The 23,974-nt window shown below is 48.1% G+C and overlaps 1 protein-coding gene across 2 annotated transcripts in view; it reads right to left on the reverse strand.

Annotated features, from left to right (window-relative positions):
• Positions 1–1,496: 1,496 nt before the first annotated feature.
• LOC135546302 (sortilin-related receptor-like) overlaps positions 1,497–23,974 on the reverse strand; it is a 73,231-nt gene continuing 50,753 nt past the window's right edge. Inside the window, exons 19-48 of one of the 2 annotated variants that reach the window (XM_064974632.1) lie at positions 23,262–23,353; positions 22,763–23,009; positions 22,089–22,227; positions 21,679–21,852; positions 20,159–20,272; positions 19,714–19,836; positions 19,396–19,515; positions 19,082–19,207; positions 18,758–18,868; positions 18,286–18,417; positions 15,445–15,576; positions 15,188–15,322; positions 14,003–14,155; positions 13,527–13,697; positions 13,087–13,215; positions 12,572–12,698; positions 11,533–11,702; positions 10,394–10,506; positions 9,832–9,933; positions 9,634–9,700; positions 9,206–9,288; positions 9,024–9,114; positions 8,680–8,870; positions 8,066–8,185; positions 7,662–7,826; positions 6,446–6,620; positions 6,025–6,131; positions 5,696–5,888; positions 5,174–5,386; positions 1,497–4,471 (exon numbers count right to left, since the gene is read on the reverse strand). In XM_064974632.1, coding sequence (XP_064830704.1) covers positions 4,404–4,471; positions 5,174–5,386; positions 5,696–5,888; positions 6,025–6,131; positions 6,446–6,620; positions 7,662–7,826; positions 8,066–8,185; positions 8,680–8,870; positions 9,024–9,114; positions 9,206–9,288; positions 9,634–9,700; positions 9,832–9,933; positions 10,394–10,506; positions 11,533–11,702; positions 12,572–12,698; positions 13,087–13,215; positions 13,527–13,697; positions 14,003–14,155; positions 15,188–15,322; positions 15,445–15,576; positions 18,286–18,417; positions 18,758–18,868; positions 19,082–19,207; positions 19,396–19,515; positions 19,714–19,836; positions 20,159–20,272; positions 21,679–21,852; positions 22,089–22,227; positions 22,763–23,009; positions 23,262–23,353 — 4,083 coding nt within the window. In that variant the 3' untranslated portion in view covers positions 1,497–4,403. Of the gene's footprint in view, positions 4,472–5,173; positions 5,387–5,695; positions 5,889–6,024; positions 6,132–6,445; positions 6,621–7,661; positions 7,827–8,065; positions 8,186–8,679; positions 8,871–9,023; positions 9,115–9,205; positions 9,289–9,633; positions 9,701–9,831; positions 9,934–10,393; positions 10,507–11,532; positions 11,703–12,571; positions 12,699–13,086; positions 13,216–13,526; positions 13,701–14,002; positions 14,156–15,187; positions 15,323–15,444; positions 15,577–18,285; positions 18,418–18,757; positions 18,869–19,081; positions 19,208–19,395; positions 19,516–19,713; positions 19,837–20,158; positions 20,273–21,678; positions 21,853–22,088; positions 22,228–22,762; positions 23,010–23,261; positions 23,354–23,974 lie in introns of both variants that reach the window. The other variant, XM_064974631.1, reaches the window with a different exon arrangement.

Below are 23,974 nucleotides of genomic sequence, written 5' to 3' on the forward strand. Positions count from 1 at the left end.
TATACTTGGATTCATCCGAGCACAGCGTGTCTGGGTCCACTGTCTGTGGTTGACCAGGACGAGTCAGATCTGAAAATAAATACAGCCAGACGAGTTTAGTCAGAGGAATAACAGAGAGGAGACAGTTGAGAAAGAGCAAACATTTCTAATAGCGGTTCCCGACAGGGTATTTTTGCTGAGGGAGACTGCCCAGTTGGTTACTCTTTGGGCAATATATGATAATGTCCCTTTCAGGATTTAATTCCCTGTACTATAACCGTGTTGTTTGAAGTCATGTTTGAAGTTCAAGATTATTAACTATGTTTGGGAGCGTTTCTTTCGGCAATGTCAGAGGGTTCTTTTCAGGTGGAACACAACAATGAGCTGGCGCAAAGGAATGAGAGAGATTAAAGAAGAGGTCATACAGAACTTTTGCCCTTGGGGATGCTCTTGAGAAAAAAGGGCTAAGTGGACAAATATATCTAGAAGTGCACCTTGTTATGATAAAAATATTGTGTGTGATAATGTGCTGTATATGAACCATACAACCAACATTCAAGTCAAAATTTAGCAAACAATTAGGGAAAGGGGATACCGAGTCAGTTGTACAACTGAATGCATTCAACCAAAATGTGTCTTCCACATTTAACTCAACCCCTTGTAATCAGAGAGCAATTCAACTTCCATATTCAACTTCCAGCGTTCGTATTTAAGTCTTATAGTATTTATTTGATGAAGTTTGAACTGCTGTTGATATACTGAAAGCATGACATACAGTATAGAAGTGTGAAGAGCGTCTTGCTAATGACCTTGATAAACTTAGTAAAATCATGAACAGCGCTATTTAAGTACACAATTATCCCCCCCTCCCCTCAATATGTACACTTGATTAAGGTAGCACTTCAAAACTTTGATTAAAAACACAAAAGATATTACTCTCTTTTGCGGTTATTGTGTTGTTCTGTTTTTTCATTTCATGGATGTCTATTCCATTGATTACTGTACTTTGTACCTTCAAAGCACCTCGCCTGACAGTCTACTCTTCTGAGAAGCACACCTGCCTCTTTACTTAATCATAGAGCTGTCTGGGGAATTGTGCAGCCTGCATTAAATCTGGAATGACCTCACTGTTTTTTTCTAGCCCTCTGTCTCTTTCTCAGAGGTTCCCCTGAGAGCATGGACAATGCCCTTCACTCAACAGTCATAAAAGCCTTATGAGCGTCAGTGGAGCTGTGGTCGTTCTGCGTGACTGGAGGAACGAGGGAGAATGAAAAGACCAGGAGATGAGACGCGAGTCAAAAGCCACAGTGAGAGTGGCCTGATTAAGGACTGATCCCAGTTCATCTCCAGGACGTCCGTACTCTAGAACCTCTACACGCACACACATACACTACACCGCACTGTCTACATGCACTCCTTCCTGTTTCACGCTGCCAAATACTGAAGGACTTACTCATAGCATTGTGGTTAACCAAGGCTGAGTTCGTCGTTGCTTTGTTAAGGGTCTTTGAGGAGACTTGATAGGGGATTTGTTTATTTATATCAAAAGCATTTGGAAGTTGGAAGGACATTGACTAAAGACAGTAAATTAAACAAAAATAATTCAATCATTTTAGAAAGATCTTCAGTGTTGTTTTTGTCCATCCATCCATCCTCTCTGTGAAAGAAGAGGAACATGAGGCTTCGGCACATTTCCAGTAAGTTTATTTCAGTAGAAGTGGTTTTAAAAACACTTCACACTGTACCTCAAACATCTCACTTCCTTGAGACCCCCATAAGCAAGCAAGATCAACATATTCAAATATGGCGGTGTCCAATATCATTATATTCTGTGCAAAAACTTTTTTAAGCATACTATTTTACAGAAAGAAAAAGTACATTTTGGAAGGGTTGGGGGTTGAAAAGGTCACAACAATCAAGAATTATATTTTGTACAATTGTCAAAACTTGGGACTACATGAGATAAAATCCATCAGGTGGCTGTAGATATGTGCCTTGTTTAAAACAGCCAATGCAGACAGGAGTAGTGACCTGAATAGAACAACAACAAGCGACTTCTACTGCTCTCTCTTCAGTACAGATCATTCTCTTTAGCAATTGTGTAAGGGTACTGAGTGTGTGTGTGTGTGTGTGTGTGCACTCGTGTCGTCATAAATACAGTACATACATACAAACTCAATGTGTTCTATTAAGGCATATGTGGCAAATCAAAGTCCACAGAAAATAAACAGTCCCATCAGTAACTTTACAGCACTATTTAAGGCCTGGAAAACAGAAGAGGGGGAGATAAAATCACAAGTACCTTAAGGAAAGAATGTCAAAACAATGTATTGAAAGCAGCCCTGCAGTGGCCGGGGGCCGGAGAGTGCGATGGGGGGGCTGTTGTGATGTCACCCCCAGAGTGGGATGGGGACGTGGTCCTGGAGCCTGGGGGCGCGATGCCTGCCCTGAACCAGTCTACAGTCAGACACTATCAAAACTCATTATCAGGTCTCTCTTCCAAGAGTATAGGGGTGAACCATTCAAAGTAGAGTTCTTGGCTATACAAAGTGAGAGGACTGCGAGTGTACCCATTTCACATGAGAGGTGGGAGGGAGAGGGGGGGGGGGGACATTGCCTCATAGCCATAAAATCACAGATATAAAATACATTCATGAACAAAACCCCAAAACAGGTCAATGAATAAAAGCATACCTCACATCAATTGAAATGGCTCTTTAGCATAGAGGAAAATACACGTTTCAGTTCATGACTACACAATAGGATGAGATGGGGAAGAGTAAAAACAAAAACATTTCTTGGCGCATCAAACTGGCGTGAAGCGTTTTGCTAAACAGGGAGAGAGAGCCGGACACACAGTCCAATTCACTGTGACCTAAACATCATATTGTTATCCCAGCAAGCAAAAGTGGTTTCAATGACATCGTTATGATGTCTGTTATTAAATTATGATCAGGTTGTAGATTAGACGTGTCCTTTTTTTAAAACAAAAAAACAAACAGCAACCACAAAATGCAATAATCTGGTTATCTGACCAGATAACAACCCAAATACGACGTATTTCCCCATGACATCTTGCTCTCGTCATGAAAAATATATCTTGCTGTAACACAGACCAGTTCCTTGTCATCTGGTTTTATATTTTCAACCAGAAAACCAGTTTACAACAACATTACGTCATGCTCCAAATGCTGTCTCTAGGGTTACTATAGTACCTCAGTGAGGGTTCTGGCGAAAGACTCAGATGATGGTACCACGCCAGTGTCAGACCAGACAAAGACCCCGTTCCCTGAGAACATCAGAGACAAAGGTTCCAAACACTACAAACTAACGGCAGCAGATTGGGCATAATAATATTTGAATAACAAGAATATTTACATCGTGGTGGTCCTGAAAAAACCCCAACTAAAATCAAACTGTTTTCCTATTGATGCAGCATTGGGAGTAGAGAAACACAACAGAATGATCGAGCTGACTTTTTGGAGTTAATAAATGTGAAGAACTCCTCTGTGTTATTGTTACTGCTGAGTAGACTACAGCAACTCCTGTGCTGGTGGTAGGAGGAACATGGATCTATATGACACTGCCTGGTGCCATCAATTTCATCTAATCGCTACTCATTGGTTGGTTACGCGGACGCCGAATGCTGTGTTCAGGCCAACGGACAGTTTCAAATCAAATATCGACGACAGATTAAAGTCATCTCATTCCAGCAGACAGCAACATATTCAGATCGATTTCAGTATGGACACTAAACGTACCATGGGCAAATAGTATACTCTATAAAGTGACATAAATCCTGAATAAATACCATAAAGACTGTTAATTTATGCTGTGTCAAGAGCTTGTTTTCCTCACTCCCTTCAAGAAGCTTTTATTGGTAACTTTTGAACATTTTTTTTTTTTTTTACATACAGTATATTGATTATGTGTATATTTTCTTTCCTTAGGTGTGTTTTTTTATGCATTGGATATTCCAGTTGCTAGGTACTTATTTTGGCTTCAAGCAATGAACTGCTCTTTATGGAGTTAGTTTTTAGTTGGGTCTATTCTCCCAGAGCGACTAACAGACAGACTCCTAATCCTTCACAGTTAGCATCAGTTCCCGACCAATAAAGTCCTTTGACCGATATATATATATTATGTATAAAAAAATAAGTTATTGCGCATCCCAAAAAAGTGCATCGTTTTTTTCTTTTAAAAAATATCTCTCGTTGCGTTTCACTTTTTCTTCCTTTGATCCGGAATCGTATTAAGACTGTTTTCTCGGAGGGGGTTGGTTGACGAAAGTGTTGGCGCACCTTCTTTCTTGACCTCTGACCTTTTGTCGTACCACGTGGGCACGGGCGTGTGTAGGTGACGGGTTGGGACAGGCAGGGCAGAGTGTATAGTAGAGGGATAGAGGATGAGGAGGGGTGGTCCTGCTACGCAATCACCATGGGAACGTCGTCTGAGAAGCCGCTGATCATGGGGGTGTCTTCGTCATCGTCACCTTTAAGAAGGACGGGTAAACAAGAGAGCAAGGGAGGGGGGAAGAATGACATGATAGTTGCATTCAGAACGGCTCATGCTAAAATGTGGTTTATGATCCTGGTCATACCCATGAGAAATGAGTGGCGCCAGGAGTTTCTCTGGACAATGGGACCTGACAAAGACAAACTACGGTCCCGAGCAGCACAGCCTTTAATTGGGGACCAGAGTTTTCATGGTCAGGTCACACCATCAGGAGAAACTCCGGGCCCTACAAGTGATTTTTATTTTATTTTTTCCCTATATTTAACTAGGCAAGTCAGTTAAGAACAAATTCATTTTTTCAATGACGGCCTAGGAACAGTGGGTTAACTGCCTGTTCAGGGCCAGAATGACAGATTTGTACCTTGTCAGCTTGGGGATTTGAACTTACAACCTTTCGGTTACTAGTCCATCGCTCTAACCACTAGGCTACCCTGCCGCCCCAAAAGGCATGCCAATCAGATGGACGCAGAGCGGGATACCCGATGGGTGTTAGTTCACAAATAAAGACAACGTGGTTCAAGTCCAACACAGTGTAGACTGATAACATTAAGGCTCCTTAGCAGCCATCACACGCAGGCAAAGTCAACGGTAACATCAAGCGTCAACACAAAACAAGGGAGCGACGCAATTACGGACGTATGTGGCTACTTCGATATAGAACTTAACAAAGGAGTCTTACCCAGCTCGTCCCCCGAGGAGAAGATGGCCGAGCCCAGGCGGGAGTTGTAGTGGCTGTTGGAGAAGGCGGTGAAGTTGTTCTGCAGGCGGCGGTGCCTCAGGTACAGGACCACCAGGACCCCACACAGCCCCAGCAGCAGCAGGAACAGCACCGGAACCACCACTACCGCCATGTCCCCTGACTGACCCGAGCTCCGCACCGCGTCACTGGGACCTGCAGGGAGGAGTTACACCTGGTGACTGACATTAACTGACTGACGTGGTTGACATTGCATATACAGCACATGAAGGAGCCATTATGAGAGATTCTTTATATACTTTTATCTCACAAAGTTGATTGATGAAGTAAGATGAACATGGAAAACAATCATCATATTCATCATATCAGTATCCACCTCGTATACCTCTGTTGTATGAATGTCACCACACCTTGTTACTGAAACTGACGTTGAGGATTTATGATGTTGGTAGTAAATCTGTCCCGTAACTTCCCATCCTCCCCAGTGTCCCCTCCCCGCCTCACCTTGTCCCAGCTGGTCGTAGAGCAGCAGGGCGGGCTCGCCACACAGCTGTCCGTTGAGCAGGCAGCGGGCCTGGACGGAGAAGGTGTAGTTGTGGCCCGCCAGCAGGCTGCTGATCCGGAAGAAGGTCTCTGTGGTGTTACCCAGGAGCACGGTGGAGTTGGACAGGCTGTCGTACACGTGCACCTCGTAGCCCTGCGGAGAGACACCGAGCACGGATGTGCAGACAGGCACAGACAGACATTGACAGTGATGGTGAATATCAGAGGAACTAAAATACAATGGGGTAGATCTGTCGTCACAGGGAGAGACAGCTGTGTGTGTCCCTCACCCTGCTCTCATTGAAGCTCCTCTCCTTCACGGCCAAACTCTTCCAGAAGAGGAACACATGGTCTTTCTCTGTCAGGATCTTCAGAGCCTCTGGAGCAGGCAGGGGCACTATGTCCACACAGAGTAGAAGGAGAACGTTTTAACAACATACATTCATACAACTATGTTCATGTAAAAACACTAGGTTTTGAATGTGGTCTTGACTAGCCCCCAGCCACTATATAACAGACTGTGGGCGCGTTCCAGGTCGTCTATCTATATTGCAGTCGGGCTGCACATGCCAGAAGATCGCTACATTACATTAACATGACCCCTGTGATGTTTTAACTCTTTCCGGGGGATTGTGGGAAAAAGAAACAGCTGGTGGTCGGCTGCAATAAAGATGACCTGGAACGCGCCCGTCTCCGGGACATAAGCTGTACTTGTGTTGAGCGTGAAGCTGGCCTCCTTGCTCATGTTGCGCAGGCGGACGGAGACGCTGTAGTGGCCGCCGGGCTCCAGGCCCTTGAGGCAGTACTCCACCGTGTTGTTCTGGGTGGTCAGCTTGTAGCTGCTCTCGGCCTTACGCACCACGTCCTTCAGGTGCACCGCGTACGTCTGCATGGGACGGACACATTCAAATCAAACTTTATTGAAAGTGCATTTAACAATCTCAACAGAGTTTACAGTAATATAATACAGCACAAGAACAATGAATGTCAGACGTGTTGGCATCCAAAATGGCACCCGACTAACCAGAGCCCTGGTCAAAAGTAGTGAAGGACAACTGTTCATAGTACTACACTGAACAAAAATATAAACACAACATGTAAAGTGTTGGTTCCATGCTTCATGAGCTGAAATAAAAGGTAGACATTTTCCATACGCTCAAAAAGCTTATTTCAAATTTGTGCACAAATTTGTTTCCATCCCTGTTAGTGAGCATTTCACCTTTGCCAAGATAATCCATCCACCTGACAGGTGTGGCATATTAAGAAGCTGATTAAACAGCATGATCATTACACAGGTGCACCTTGTGCTGGGGACAATAAAAGGCCACTCTGACATGTGCGCTTTTGTCACACAGCACAATGCCACTGATGACTCAAGTTGAGGGAGTGTGCAATTGGTATGCTGACGTCAGGAATGTCCACCAGAACTGTTGCCAGAGAATTGAATGCTAATTTCTCTACCATAAGCCACCTCCAACGCTGTTTTGGAAAATTTGGCAGTACGTCCAACAGAACTCACATCCGCAGAACACATTTATGGTATCGTGTGGGCGAGCAGTTTGCTGATGTCAACGTTGTGAAAAGAATGCCCCATGGTGGCAGTGGGGTTATGGTATGGGTAGGCATAAGCTACGGACAACGAACACAACTGCATTTTATCGATGGCAATTTGAATGCACAAAAATTCTGTGACCAGATCCTGAGGCCCAATGTGAATGCCATTTTTTAAGGTATCTGTGACCAACAGATGCATATCTGTACTCCCAGTCATGTTTCAAACAATGTATCCTTACACTGAAAGAAGTCAATGGACAAGGAGAGACTGCAATTTGGGTCTGTTTTGAAGTTTAAGCTTCAACTTAGTTTAAAAAAGTGACCCATCGCATTAACTGTATCTGAAAGAGCTGACGCTTGAGGTTGGCCGTACCAGAGGGGCGCTGGGGGAGTCGTAGGGAGGCTGCCACTTCAACGTAGCCTGGGTTTTCTCAACTCGCACCTTGTGCAGGTTACGAGGAGGAAGCCGCTCGTTGGGAATCATCTTAACCACCGCATACTCCGAGGGAGGGCCCAGGTAGGGAGAGATGGCCCGCACCTGTCACACACACGTGAACAAGCACACACACATTGAGATATTGTTCTTCAGAAACTAAAATGTACACATTGGTTAACTGTGAGCGGATGTTCTGCAGTCGATCATTTTACAGTTCAGTACAGTTGGGACCAAAATGGAATCAGTGGCGATAAATGAATCAGTCTAATAAATTTGTCGGATTCTGTCTCTGAGGCATTGAGAGAGGAATCAGGGTGAAGAGGAATAAGGGGTGAACTCACGAGGAACAGGTACTGCTCATCACTGTCCACAGTGACGGTCCGGCTACTAGCGCTGGTGTTCACACTGTGAGGGCTGCGGTACAGGTCCAAGAAGGAGGTGGCAAAGAAGATGCCATACACCTGCACAGACAGACAACAACCACACAGTACATCACTGGCTGCACAGGGAGCCAGAATACTCCAGCAGGGTGCTTCACAGTAGCGGTGGATGAGGAGAGTTCCCCCCTTACTATGGAAAGAGCTTTGAGCATCTAGAAAATACATCCAATCAGTTATGACTCATTTATGTAATTCCTTATTATATTTTGTTTGTGGGGACTCGCTTTATTGCTCTTGCGTAATGGAACCAATGAAACAGTGCAAACCCCGCCCATCGGGCACTCGAGACAGGCTTAGTCAAATGCTTTAAGCATTTGAAATTATACTACAGATACTACTTAAACCCAGGGCCATGTTCATTAGGTAACAAATAGAAGAAAACAGACTAGAGTAGGGACTACCCGAAGCGCTCGTTTTCGGGTCAAAAAAATGTTGTATGATGTTTTCCGTTGCGTGACCAAATGAACATGTCCCATGTCTGTAATACAGTAGCTGTCATGCTGTACCCGTGTTACCTGTGCAGGGGATCCGGTCACAGTCCAACTGCAGTCCACAGAGCTCTGGTTGAGGGCCCGGGCCTTGAGGAGGGGAGGCTCCGGCTGAGTGCCTGTGGTCTGCTGGCGGGACAGGGCTGTGGGGCTGTCTCCTACACTGGTCTGGGCCCACACAGCCACCTCGTAGATGGTACCCGTGGTCAGGTTGGCAGCTGCAAGTGTACAGGTAGATACAGACAGAGTTGGATTAGGATATTGAAAACACTTAAATGTGTGTTTGTGATGCATAACACAAAGTTATGTTTGAAAAACACTTGTTTTGTTGTCTGAAAATGTGTGGACACTCGTGGCAGACAGGGGCCTACCTTTCAGTACGCTGCCTCGCACAGTGTAGTTCCTGCTCTCCTTCACGTGAGCATCAAACATCCAGGACAGCACCACCACATACTGCCTCACCTGCACACACCCACGGAACAACGGTAGAATTATAGGGCAAGTTAGAATACATAGACAAGCACTAAGTCACTCAGAGACGCCACCAACTGACCTCATATTGGGAGTTAAAGCTGAAAGACAGGCTCATGGAGTCTTCTGTGATGCTGTCGGTGATAACTGAGGGAGGTGGTAGAGCTGAGAGAGAGGGAGAGACACAATAAGCATCAGCTCCAATACATAAGGCACCTACACAGTGGTGGCCAGCAGAGGGCGATAGAACACTGTACATCTCCACAACGCAACCAGTGGAGAAAGAGCACTGAAGGATGACAGCTCGAGACCCATATAAGTAATGTGCCATCCTCCGGTGACCCAAACTAAAAGGAAATAGCGTGTGATTACAGATACATTCTTCTAACTTGCGACCCACCTCTCACATACTTTAAGAAACCCTGGATTAGTGAATTGGTCAAATTGATCAAACTATCACATTGCCAAATGATATATTGTCAGGCCAATGATCATGAGAGATTGCCATACCTTTCTTGGGGATGATGGATTTAACCTCAGTCCAGTTCCCCATACCTCGACCCGTCACTGCTGCCACCTGAAAACACACAGGTTACAACTCATCAGACAGGCTCACAACTCAACAATTCTAAGAGCTCATGTTACCTTGTTCTAATGCTAAGGACCCAAATGTCAATATGACGCTGCTCTGAAAGACAGGTCTCTTACTCTAAACTTGTACAGAGTGCTGGGCTGTAGGTTTTTGACCTCCACACTGTTACCGGTGCTTCGCTGAGAGAACCACTCCACACCTTTTTCACTGTACTCCACCTGTCACACACACACACACACACACACACACACACACACACACACACACACACACACACACACACACACACACACACACACACACACACACACACACAGAGAGAAACAAAACAGGAAATACAGGGTCGAAACTCTTTTCATGTTCAAAGTCATTCATATTTTTCTGGTGAACATCTACTTTGATATCCAGCAAAGCCAACGGTTGTTATCCAGCAAAGCCAACGGTTGTTATCTAGCAAAGCCAACGGTTGTTATCCAGCAAAGCCAACGGTTGTTATCTAGCAAAGCCAACGGTTGTTTTCCAGCAAAGCCAACGGTTGTTATCCAGCAAAGCCAACGGTTGTGCGTATGTTTCTATCTCCTCTTATAGCCCTACTGCTCAGGACATGACACTAGCGGAGAGGAGGTTAATAGGTCTACCAGAGGAAACGACATCGAGTGTCTGGGCAGGCTAACTCACAATGTACTCCCGGATCAGTCCGTGGGCTTTGTCCGGGGCGCTCCACGAGGCCTCCACCGTGCCGTCCTCTCCGTGGTCACACGACAGCTGCAGGTTTCTGGGGGGGTCGGGCACTGCAACAAACATTACATAACAGTACTGTCGATCCACCATAATATTCCATTCGAAAACACTGTTAGCGGGCAGGCCACAAACTTCAAAAGGAACACACACATACATATACAAACTTCAAAAGTAACACACACACACATACATATACATATACATGTATATATATATATACACATGTATATATATACATACATATATATATATATATATACACACACACACACATATATACACACACACACACATATATATATATATATATATATATATATATATATATATATATATATATATATATATATATATATATATATATACATACACACACACACACACACATATATATATATACACACACATATATATAAACACTAAAGAGGTATTTCCAAGACCCTTCCACTGAGCATCAGTCCGGGGGCTTAATCTGGGTCCAGAAAAACCTACCTGTATTCCTTCTGTTACTCATTTTGCCTGCCAGTTAGCCGCGCAATTTACAAGTAGTGCATTCAACTAGGGTGAGCAAAACAACCACAATAATTACAACGTGTGAAATCAAACCTTAGACAAATCCTCTGCTGTGAATGGACACAGTGAAATGATCGCGTGTCTCGCTCCCTCTCCCTTTCACTCCCACCCATCGCTCCCCTTCCCCTCTACCCTCTCCATTTTAAGAACAGTGATCAGTAATAGCCAATGAGAGCTCGCCACGAGCGATGTCGTTCAACTCAAAAATGGATTGAGCAGGTATTTCAACTCTGTACGGCATGTCTGACTAGCCAGAGCTAACATTAACAATCGAATCACATCGTTGTTTTCGCCAGACAGCGTGGTGTCGAGAATCATCGCGGCCAAGTGAAGAATCTTGTAGTGTGCGACCCCCCCGTCCCCCCGTCGGTGTCACATCGTTCAGCGAGCGCACCACTACGTCAGAAAGACAAGCCCCTGCAGGAGAGACGGTGGTTGAACGAGAGGCTCGGCGATCTTAGGATTTGTAAAGTCGTGTAGTCCACACACGAGACGGTACTCACATCCCTCGGGCGTCCTCAGGGTCAACACATCGTTGGTCTTGTGCTGCTTGCTGAGACACTGGGTCAGAACCTTCACCTGGTACGTGGTGTCTGGCTTCAGCACCGACAGGGTGTAGCTGCTCTTGTTGCTGTGTGTGTCCATAGAGGTCCACTGCTGTGTGCCCACCAGCCTAGCACACAGAGACAGACATACATACACAGTCAGACACATACAGTCAGACACACACAGTCAGACACACACAGTCAGACACACACAGTCAGACACACACAGTCAGACACATACAGTCAGACATACACAGTCAGACACATACACACATACGCGACATAAGCGGTTGCTTAGAGGCCCCGGCTGCTAGGGGCCCCAAAGCCCTAAAAACTCAAACTTTTTATTTTTGGGGGTCTCAACTTACAATTGAGAGTAAGAATATTAGAATACACCAGATGTAATTTGAATTGGTTGTGCGTCACTCGACAGTTTCTATTGTAATGTCACAGACTGTCACTCAATTAGCCACGTCAGCTGACAATTTTCAGTTTGGTAGTTAGCTTGCTAGCTATCTAAACTTGTAGTAATCAAGGCTGAATATTGAGCGGGCACGCAGGACATGTGACCAGGGCCCTGACATCCAGGGGGCCCCCCCATTTATTTTGTTAGTCATCCTCACGCAGACATCATATTAATATGGCATAACTCATGGGGAAATGTGAAATACTACAGGAACCCATGGAAAAATTAGTAGAATTGCTATATAAAATTGTTGTTATACAATTTATACAATTACAGAAAACTTGATTTAAAACTGCAAAAATGTTCTATGCCCCATGGCAAAATGTGTAAAATTGCAGGAAATTAACTAAAAACTTAAATTCGTCTCTACGCTGTCAAGAGAGGAGCCACTAAAAATGTTTGCCGCAAGGTTGGGGGGGGGGCAAATCTTGCTTAGGGCCCCCAAAAGGCTAGAGCTGGCCCCGGAGACACACACACACACTCACTCACTCACGACACTCTCACACAGACAGACGGAACACACAGACTAACCTGAAGTAGATGAGGAAGTAGCAAGAGGTCAGGGGCAGGTTCTTAGGTCTGGACCAGGTGAGGGTGATGGCGCCAGAGAAGTCTGCCGTCCACCGCAGGTTCTGGATCTTGTAGACCAGAGAGTCTGCTACAGACAGGTCAGAAACCCACCCACAGTACAAACGTTAGAGAGGAGAGATACTACGCCATCACCCTCGCCTGGATGACTGAAGCCTCTGCTTTTGTACATTGATTGGGGCTGTGACATGAGTTCGTGACATCGTAATACACAGCAGGGCCACTTCCCGAATACAGAAATAAACAACAACAATAACATTAGAATTGGCCAGGACCGCCTCTATTAGCTTGGTGTGGGTCTGTTTCAAGAGCCAATAGGGGCAGTCTTTCTTGGGCAGAGTTTTAATTCTGTTGTTGTTGACGTCTGTAAAGCAGGAAGTTGCCCGCAACGTGTGATGGTTGCACATTCCCTCGTCTCCCTTTTAAGTGCGGAAGAAGCCTGGCTACTGAAGACTCACTGGTGCAGTTGTCCTCGTCGCTGTGGTCGGAGCAGTCCATGAAGCCGTCACATTTCTCACCGTCCAGCACGCAGGCCTCCCCGTCAGCGCAGCGTGTGCCGTTCACACACGTCAGAGGCCCTCGCGTGGCTACCAGACGGAGAGAGCGAGAGAAAGAAGACAGGGGGAGGAAGGGAAAGAGAGAAAAGGAGTGTGAGAACCACATCCCCTTTCAAGGTTTACTTGGCAACGCAGAGTGAAACGTCAACACTCCAGTGTCTTATAGTCTGTTTTTTTTTTTGTGGTACTGATTCAAGATGGAACCGTTACTGGGTTAGCGATGTGCATCAGACACACCTTTTTGGCCAGTTTGAAAGTTTCCACTCAAATCTGACTGGCTGAATTAGACCTGTGGCCCCATGAGGAGCATAGGACCTTCACACTCTGTGTGTAACACTTACGACAGTGGGCTTCGTCCGAACCGTCCAGGCAGTGTTGGTGGCCGTCGCAGCGCTGCCAGTCAGAGATGCAGGTGGGGGGCTTCCGGCAGAGGAACTGGCCCCTGCTGCAGTGGCCAGGGGGCAGGGGAGGGGCTTGGGTGAGCCACGGAGCCTGTGTCGCCGTGCCGTTGGCTGCTGCCATGGAAACAGAACATAACCACACGTCTGAAACTGTCTCACAGAAGAGAGCTTCTGAGCGAGCAAAGAAAGCGCTCCTCTGTCTTAACGTACCCTGCCTAATGTTGAGATACCACCATCAGTATTTTCCAATCGCTACAGATGAATGAAAGGAGACAAGTAGCTCCAAAGTGTTTTCTGGCCAAGTCACATGGTCAGGAATAACCACCTGGCCCTACCTACATAAAGCTATAAAACTAGTCCTGAGCTGTGTAGCCAAGGTGACAAGCCCTTTGGTGTAGATGGAGACGGTGGTTCACCTGTGGGACAGCCCAGTTCATCACTGCCATCGGGACAGTCAGCATAGCCGTCACACACCCAGGAGTTGACTATACAGGCTCCCGAGCCACAGTGGAAGCGGTTAGGGGCGCAGGACGACAGGCCTGGGGCAGGGGTGTGGGGCGTGACTCCTCCTAAGAAAACAGAGAGGAAGAGGTGTAGATACACATAGCACTTCAAATGGTTTGGTAATAGAAATCTGGCAGGAGTGACAGAGTAAGAGAGAGAGAAAATGAGAGAAAGAGCGAGAGTCAGAGAGAGAGCGAGAGAGGCAGAGAGAGAGAGCGAGAGAGACAGCGAGAGAGAGAGAGCGAGAGAGGCAAAGAGAGCGAGAAAAGCAGAGAGGCAGAGAGAGAGAGTCAGAGCGAGAGAAGCAGCGAGAGGCAGAGCGAGAGAGACAGCGAGAGAGAGAGAGAGAGAGGGAGCGAGAGAGGCAAAGAGAGAGCGAGAGAGGCAGAGAGAGAGAGAGGCAGAGAGAGCGAGAAAGGCAGAGAGGCAGAGCGAGAGAGGCAGCGAGAGAGGCAGAGAGAGAGAGAGGCAGAGACAAAGAGAGCGAGCGAGGCGGACACAGAGCGAGCGAGACAGACGGACACAGAGCGAGCGAGACAGACGGACACAGAGCGAGCAAGACAGACGGACACAGAGCGAGCAAGACAGACGGACACAGAACGAGCGAGACAGACGGACACAGAGCGAGCAAGACAGACGGACACAGAGCGAGCAAGACAGACGGACACAGAGCGAGCCAGACAGACGGACACAGAGCGAGAGAGACAGACGGACACAGAGCGAGAGAGACAGACGGACACAGAGCGAGAGAGACAGACGGACACAGAGCGAGAGAGACAGACGGACACAGAGCGAGAGAGACAGACGGACACAGAGCGAGAGAGACAGACGGACACAGAGCGAGGGAGACAGGCGGACACAGAGCGAGGGAGACAGACGGACACAGAGCGAGGGAGACAGACGGACACAAAGCGAGCGAGACAGACGGACACAGAGCGAGCGAGACAGACGGACACAGGGCGAGGGAGACAGGCGGACACAGAGCGAGCGAGACAGACAGACACAGAGCGAGCCAGACAGACGGACAAAGAGCGAGCGAAACAGACGGACACAGAGAGAGTGAGATGGACACAGAGAGACAGAGAGAGAGGGTGTACCAGAGCACTGAGCCTCGTCAGACCAGTCTCCACAGTCATTCTCTCCGTCACACTTCCACCAGGAGGGCACACAGCGCCCGTTACGACACTCGTATTGGAAGTCCCGCGTGCAGCCTGGCCCCTCAGTGGGGGAGCCTGAAACATACACACACTCTGCAATAATCTCATTTCTAGATACAAACAATTCATTTATAAAGCGCTGCAGTGAACACAACTGATGCATGTGACACGCAAACACACACAACGTGTGTACTCACCACAGTTGGCCTCGTCAGAGTAGTCCCCGCAGTCGTTCATACCGTCACACTTCCACCCCAGGCTCACACACACTCCGTTGGCACACTGGAAGCTGTAGGGGTCACACGTCTTCTCAAACTCCGGGTGAGTGGCTAGAGGGAGAGATGTTTCAATGCCTTTCCCGGACCGACAGATTCATTTTGTTTTTCCTGACCCGGACAAAACATGTTCCTGACCCGGCCAAAACATGTTCCTGACCCGGACAAAACATGTTCCTGACCAGGCCAAAACATGTTCCTGACCCGGCCAAAACATGTTCCTGACCCGGACAAAACATGTTCCTGACCAGGCCAAAACATGTTCCTGACCCGGCCAAAACATGTTCCTGACCCGGACAAAACATGTTCCTGACCCGGACAAAACATGTTCCTGACCCGGACAAAACATGTTCCTGACCCGGACAAAACATGTTCCTGACCCGGCCAAAACATGTTCCTGACCTGCCAAAAGCCAAAACATGTTCCTGACCCGCCAAAACATGTTCCTGACCCGGACAAAACATGTTCCTGACCCGCCAAAACATGTTCCTGACCCATGTTCCTGACAAAACATGTTCCTGACCCGGACAAAACATGTTCCTGACCCGGCCAAAACATGTTCCTGACCCGGCCAAAACATGTTCCTGACCCGGACAAAACATGTTCCTGACCCGGACAAAACATGTTCCTGACCCGGCCAAAACATGTTCCTGACCAAAACATGTTCCTGACCGCCAAAACATGTTCCTGACCCGGCCAAAACATGTTCCTGACCCGGCCAAAACATGTTCCTGACCCGGCCAAAACATGTTCCTGACCCGGCCAAAACATGTTCCTGACCCGGCCAAAACATGTTCCTGACCCGGCCAAAACATGTTCCTGACCCGGCCAAAACATGTTCCTGACCCGGCCAAAACATGTTCCTGACCCGGCCAAAACATGTTCCTGACCCGGACAAAACATGTTCCTGACCCGGCCAAAACATGTTCCTGACCCGGCCAAAACATGTTCCTGACCCGGCCAAAACATGTTCCTGACCCGGACAAAACATGTTCCTGACCCGGACAAAACATGTTCCTGACCCGGACAAAACATGTTCCTGACCCGGCCAAAACATGTTCCTGACCCGGCCAAAACATGTTCCTGACCCGGCCAAAACATGTTCCTGACCCGGACAAAACATGTTCCTGACCCGGACAAAACATGTTCCTGACCCGGACAAAACATGTTCCTGACCCGGCCAAAACATGTTCCTGACCCGGCCAAAACATGTTCCTGACCCGGCCAAAACATGTTCCTGACCCGGCCAAAACATGTTCCTGACCCGGACAAAACATGTTCCTGACCCGGACAAAACATGTTCCTGACCCGGACAAAACATGTTCCTGACCCGGCCAAAACATGTTCCTGACCCATGTTCCTGACAAAACATGTTCCTGACCCGTTCCTGACCCGGACAAAACATGTTGACCTGACCGGACAAAACATGTTCCTGACCCGGCCAAAACATGTTCCTGACCCGGCCAAAACATGTTCCTGACCCGGCCAAAACATGTTCCTGACCCGGCCAAAACATGTTCCTGACCCGGACAAAACATGTTCCTGACCCGGCCAAAACATGTTCCTGACCCGGACAAAACATGTTCCTGACCCGGCCAAAACATGTTCCTGACCCGGCCAAAACATGTTCCTGACCCGGACAAAACATGTTCCTGACCCGGACAAAACATGTTCCTGACCCGGCCAAAACATGTTCCTGACCCGGCCAAAACATGTTCCTGACCCGGACAAAACATGTTCCTGACCCGGACAAAACATGTTCCTGACCCGGCCAAAACATGTTCCTGACCCGGCCAAAACATGTTCCTGACCCGGCCAAAACATGTTCCTGACCCGGACAAAACATGTTCCTGACCCGGCCAAAACATGTTCCTGACCCGGCCAAAACATGTTCCTGACCCGGCCAAAACATGTTCCTGACCCGGACAAAACATGTTCCTGACCCGGACAAAACATGTTCCTGACCCGGACAAAACATGTTCCTGACCCGGCCAAAACATGTTCCTGACCCGGCCAAAACATGTTCCTGACCCGGCCAAAACATGTTCCTGACCCGGACAAAACATGTTCCTGACCCGGACAAAACATGTTCCTGACCCGGACAAAACATGTTCCTGACCCGGACAAAACATGTTCCTGACCCGGCCAAAACATGTTCCTGACCCGGCCAAAACATGTTCCTGACCCGGACAAAACATGTTCCTGACCCGGACAAAACATGTTCCTGACCCGGACAAAACATGTTCCTGACCCGGACAAAACATGTTCCTGACCCGGACAAAACATGTTCCTGACCCGGCCAAAACATGTTCCTGACCCGGACAAAACATGTTCCTGACCCGGACAAAACATGTTCCTGACCCGACAAAACATGTTCCTTGGCCGGACAAAACATGTTCCTGACCCGGACAAAACATGTTCCTGACCCGGCCAAAACATGTTCCTGACCCGGCCAAAACATGTTCCTGACCCGGACAAAACATGTTCCTGACCCGGACAAAACATGTTCCTGACCCGGACAAAACATGTTCCTGACCCGGCCAAAACATGTTCCTGGTTCACGGAGAAAACGCAGTGAAGCCAAATAAGGAATATGCTTGTTCCTTTTCCGTTGCACGTTTTTAAACCCTCCGGATTTTGCCTTTCCAACATGACCCAGGTTCGGTCACATGCACAGGAAAATATATATGTATTTAGTGACTGTAGATATCAGCAACGTTGTAGTGTTTTCTGTGAAGGTGGAGTTAGCGGAGTAGGACTCACAGCAGCCGGCGTAGGTCACGTCCTCATCGGATCCGTCCTCGCAGTGTTTGGTGCCGTCACACACCAGAGACTGGAACAGGCACTGGGCTCGGTTCTGACACACAAAATCCATGTAGCGCGTACACAGGGGATCTGCAAGGAGGACACACACACGCACACACACACACACACACACACACACACACACACACACACACACGCACACACGCACACACGCACACACACACACACACACACACACACACACTACTATATTACAATGGGATATACGTCTCAACAAACATATCATTTTAACTCTTTTCTACGACAATAGCCCTCAAATGTTTCCGTTTTTCGAAAGACCAAAGTGCATCTGGGGTAGCAGGCGAAAAACAACACTAACGGTACGCATACATAATGTCTGCAGCATAGAAATAGATTCTATTTCTATAGTTTGCAGGGGTTCTCGTTCGACTTTCAGTTGGTCACTCACCACAGTGCTGCTCGTCGGCGCCCCCTGGGCAGTCCTGTACTCCGTTGCAGTGGGCGCTGGCAGGCAGACAGGTGCCGTTGGAACACAGGAAGCCATTACAGCGATCCCCCACTGTCAACAACAACACAGCATGTGTTAGTGCCAAGCCCTCCTATCAAAGGCTGGGCATAGAAACCTGGGTAACACCTTGCTTGAACTGTCCTTCATAAAGGCTCCTGAACACTGTCATAGCATTGTCATAACAATGACATAACATCATGGCTGTTGTTGTCAAGCAGAGAGAGGGCTGTGTCTGTGCATGTGTGTGTGTGTGTGTGTCCTCACCGCAATGTGTTCGCTCCTCGTCAGAGCTGTCCTGACAGTCGTCATCACCGTCACACACCCAGCGCTTAGGGATACAGTGGCCCGTAAGACACTGGAAACTACTGGCCTCACAGGTGTGGTGACCCACTGAGACAGCGAGGGAGGGAGGGAGGGAGGGAGGGAGGGAGGGAGGGAGGGAGGGAGGGAGGGAGGGAGGGAGGGAGGGAGGGAGGGAGGGGAGGGAGGGAGGGAGGGAGGGAGGGAGAGAGAGAGTAAGAGAGAGACTTGTGCAACGTTCCACAGCGGATTCTGTTTGAACATGTTCCTGGTCGCACCTGTACAGTTGGCTTCGTCTGACCAGTCCCTGCAGTCATTGTCTCCGTCACATCGCCAGGCCTCGCGGATACACACGCCCCGCGCACACGAGAACTCCCCTGATCCACACTGGTGACTCTCTGGGATACACACACACAGTCGGCCAGTAATCAGAGGAAGAATCACATAGGCTATATACAATCTCAAAAGTCATACAGGCTAGAGCACACGTTGTCAGGGAAAAAAACATGCATGGAAGTGCACGCACACGCACTCACACTCACACTCACACACACACACACACACACACACACACTCTCTCTCTCTCGTCCTCGTACCACAGTGTTCCTCGTCACTGTTGTCCCCACAGTCGTCCTCGTGGTCACACTTGAAGGCCAGCGGGATGCAGGAGCCGGACGCCACACAGCGATACTGGATGGACGGGTCACAGGAGGTGGTGGCTGGAGGGGGACGGACAGGAGGCAGACAGAATGACAGGGTGTTGACATTGAGCCCAGAAGGACAGAGAGAGAACAGCAGCAGAGTGTATTGTGACAGTGACAGCAACAAACTCTAGTCCGACTCTATTGATCATTATCTGTTGGATCCATTTTATTCACTATGTACACAAACAAGAATTCAGCACCAAATCATTTTTTACAACAATAATAATAAACAGAATAATCTGAGTGAGTTGTCCCTTGTCTAGCTGTGTGTCTGAAATGGCCTGACCCAAAGTAGTGCACTATATAGGAAATAGGGTGCCATTTTGGCTTCACTCACGGCACTCCTGCTCGTCGCTCATGTCGCCACAGTCGTTGTCGCTGTCGCACTTCCAGATGCTGCTGATGCACTTGCCGTTGGCGCAGCGGTACTGGTTGGGCAGGCACGTGTGTTCTGGGGGAGTTGAATTTCATTCCATTTTGGATTGCAAATAAAACGCACATCATCAAGAAGTGTATCTGAATCCTGAAGGACAGCAACTAAAAGTGTCAATGAAAACACTTCTTTCCAAAGGGGTCCTTGCGGAACAACCACCAGTCACACGGCCAGTCAGGAAGAGGGGGAGGAGGGCAGTTCAGGAAGAGAGGGGGAGGAGGGCAGTCAGGAAGAGAGGGGGAGGAGGGCTGTTCAGGAAGAGAGGGGGAGGAGGGCTGTTCAGGAAGAGAGGGGGAGGAGGGCAGTTCAGGAAGAGAGGGGGAGGAGGGCAGTCAGGAAGAGAGGGGGAGGAGGGCAGTTCAGGAAGAGAGGGGGAGGAGGGCAGTTCAGGAAGAGAGGGGGAGGAGGGCAGTTCAGGAAAAGAGGGGGAGGAGGGCAGTTCAGGAAGAGAGGGGGAGGAGGGCAGTCCAGGAAGAGAGGGGGAGGAGGGCAGTTCAGGAAGAGGGGGAGGAGGGCAGTTCAGGAAGAGGGGGAGGAGGGCAGTCAAGAAGAGAGGGGGAGGAGGGCAGTTCAGGAAGAGAGGGGGAGGAGGGCAGTCAGGAAGAGAGGGGGAGGAGGGCAGTTCAGGAAGAGAGGGGGAGGAGGGCACAGTTCAGGAAGAGAGGGGGAGGAGGGCAGTTCAGGAAGAGAGGGGGAGGAGGGCAGTTCAGGAAGAGAGGGGGAGGAGGGCAGTTCAGGAAGTGAGGGGGAGGAGGGCAGTGGTTCTCTGCATTCACTGAGGCAGGGATCTTCAGTCCCGATTCCTGGCGACGGGCCCACCGCAGGCTCTGCAGGCTTTTGGTCCAGCCCAGTACAAACACACCAGATACAACTCATCGCTTGGCGATGAGTTGAATTAGGTGACACAGGTGTTAGTGCTAGGTGGGAACAAAAGCCTGCACCATTGTGGATCTGTGATAGGGTCGCCTGAAGGACTATGTCGAGAACCTCAATACTTTATCATGATTTTGTCATTTTACCCCTATAAACATGCACATATTACCTCCATTACCTCGACTAACCCCTACCTCTGCACATTGACTTGGTATCGGTACCCCTTGTATATAGCCTCGTTATTGCTATTTTAATTGGGTTACTATTTTTTCTTTAGTTTTAGCTACAACATTTTTCTTACCTACTTTTTTCCACCTGCATTGTAGGTTAATCACATGGCATGAATTAGTTAAGTGCTCATAAAGAACCATTTCACAGTAAGGTCTACTACACCTGTTGTTTTCGGCGCATGTGACAAATAAAATGTGATTTGATCAGTAGTATTTTGTGCCCACAGAGACCATTGTGTGTGTGTTGTTGTGTGTGTGTCCTTGTTTGTCTGTCAGAGAGCCGGTGTGCACGTATGTTAGTGTGTGTGTGCCAGGCCTCACCTGTCTTGACGCAGGTGCTGTTGTGGAGCTGGTAGCCGGTGGGACACTGGCACTGGAGCTGTCCGTCGGGTCGGGTGGTGGTGGGCGTGCCGTCAGGGCATACACAGGTGTGGCGGTGCCCGGGCTGGGGCAGACACAGTAGGCTGCAGGGTTGGTCTGCACAGGCATTATGACCTGGAATAGTGGAGACACACGGGTTTGTCATAAGCAGACAGGTACACTTAGATCCAATCATGCCATTCATCTAACTCTGCTGAAGTAGTTTGGCTGTCCAAACAAAGCTTCCAGTATTGTCCCTTACAGAGCAGTATTCTGACAATATCTATTTAATGCTGACAAGTGAAGTTCTTGGAAGGTGTACTTACAATGGGCATTGATTCTTAAATATGATTTTGCTGCTCGTCTCTCACCTCTGGTCTTGCCTTTGTAGAAGATTTTGAGGTCCATGACCCCGGTCAGTCTACCCACTATGAGATCATTGTCCTGGGAACCTGCTTTGGGAGCCTTGAAGATGCCCCTCCTTGACCAGTCATCCCAGTACAGGTCATTCTGAAAACACACACAGGCCAATGAGGATTTGCCCAGTAACTGAGAGATTATGAAAACAAACCTGGATATCTTTTACAGTGGGACTGTGCTACAGTGTGTGCCAGACTTATGCCCAGCGTTGCACACTCAACACTGGGGATATGACATCATCATACCCAGTTTGCCAATGTTTTGCTTCCAGCCATCAATTACATTCTTATTTGCCAAGACTGCCTCTATTGGCTAATTCCAATGTGGACATGCCTCAGGGGAGGGGGCACATTTGGAAAAAGTCAATAGGGACAGTTCTGGGCAGATTTTAAATCTGTTGTTGTTGACATCTGCAAGAAGGAAGTTGTCAGGCTGTGTACGATGATGTCCTACTGCAGAGTCTACATCGAAAGACGTTAAGACAAATGAACTTGAGCTTGTAAAGGCATTTATAAGTGATATTCTTCAAGAATCAACGGGTTTACATTCATTTAAATAATCAAAAACGGCTATAAATATCACAGTGGGCCTGAATAGTCCATAAGCAGCGACCGTTCTAAAGTACCTTGAAAACAGCAATGGCATAGGGGTGAGGCAGGCCCTCCATGACCACGCTGCGCTGCCCCCCGGCGAAGTCGGCCCGCTCGATGCGGTCGCCATAGGCCTCGGTCCAGTACAGCCAGTTGTCGTCAGCCGTGATGCCGTTGGGCCAGCGGACGCCCTCGGACACGATGCGAGACACGTTGGAGCCGTCCATGTAGCCACGGTACACGCCGGCTGCACGGTCGCCCCAATCTGTCCAGAACATCAGGCTGGTAGGAGAGACGCATCACAGATTAAGGAAGTATATCAGACAGATATTAGCTTTGATGTTATTTACAGTAAAGGGGCAATCTGCAGTTCAAACAAAAACAAAGCGATACAGTCCAAGATGTATGTAGCGATCACAGATTGCCCCTTTACCAGTCGGTCAAGAGGGAGACATTTTTGTGTAAAAAAAGCTTTCCAAATGTATTTGATTGAAACATGTATGGTAGTTATTCAAGGTTATTAGACTGTGTTACCTCTCTCCTGGCATGAGGACCAGAGCTCTGGGATGCTCCAGCACTGAGGAGTTGAGCAGAGTGTGACGTAGGTCCCCATCAGGGTTAGACACCTACACAACACAACACAACACATGGAGTGGGTCACCATCAGGGTTAAACACCTACACAACACAACACATGGAGTGGGTCACCATCAGGGTTAGACACCTACACAACAACACATGGAGTAGGTCACCATCAGGGTTAAACACCTACACAACACAACACATGGAGTGGGTCACCATCAGGGTTAAACACCTACACAACACATACACAACACATGGAGTGGTTCAACATCAGGGTTAGACACCTACACAACACAACACATGGAGTGGGTCACCATCAGGGTTAGACACCTACACAACACAACACATGGAGTGGGTCACCATCAGGGTTAAACACCTACACAACACAACACATGGAGTGGGTCACCATCAGGGTTAAGACACCTACACAACAACACATGGAGTAGGTCACCATCAGGGTTAAACACCTACACAACACATGGAGTGGGTCACCATCAGGGTTAAGAACCTACACAACACATACACAACACATGGAGTGGGTCAACATCAGGGTTAGACACCTACACAACACAACACATGGAGTGGGTCAACATCAGGGTTAAACACCTACACAACACATGGAGTGGGTCAACATCAGGGTTAGACACCTACACAACACAACACATG

Source organism: Oncorhynchus masou, chromosome 9 (genome assembly GCF_036934945.1).
Source record: "Oncorhynchus masou masou isolate Uvic2021 chromosome 9, UVic_Omas_1.1, whole genome shotgun sequence".
Taxonomy (NCBI): domain Eukaryota; kingdom Metazoa; phylum Chordata; class Actinopteri; order Salmoniformes; family Salmonidae; genus Oncorhynchus; species Oncorhynchus masou.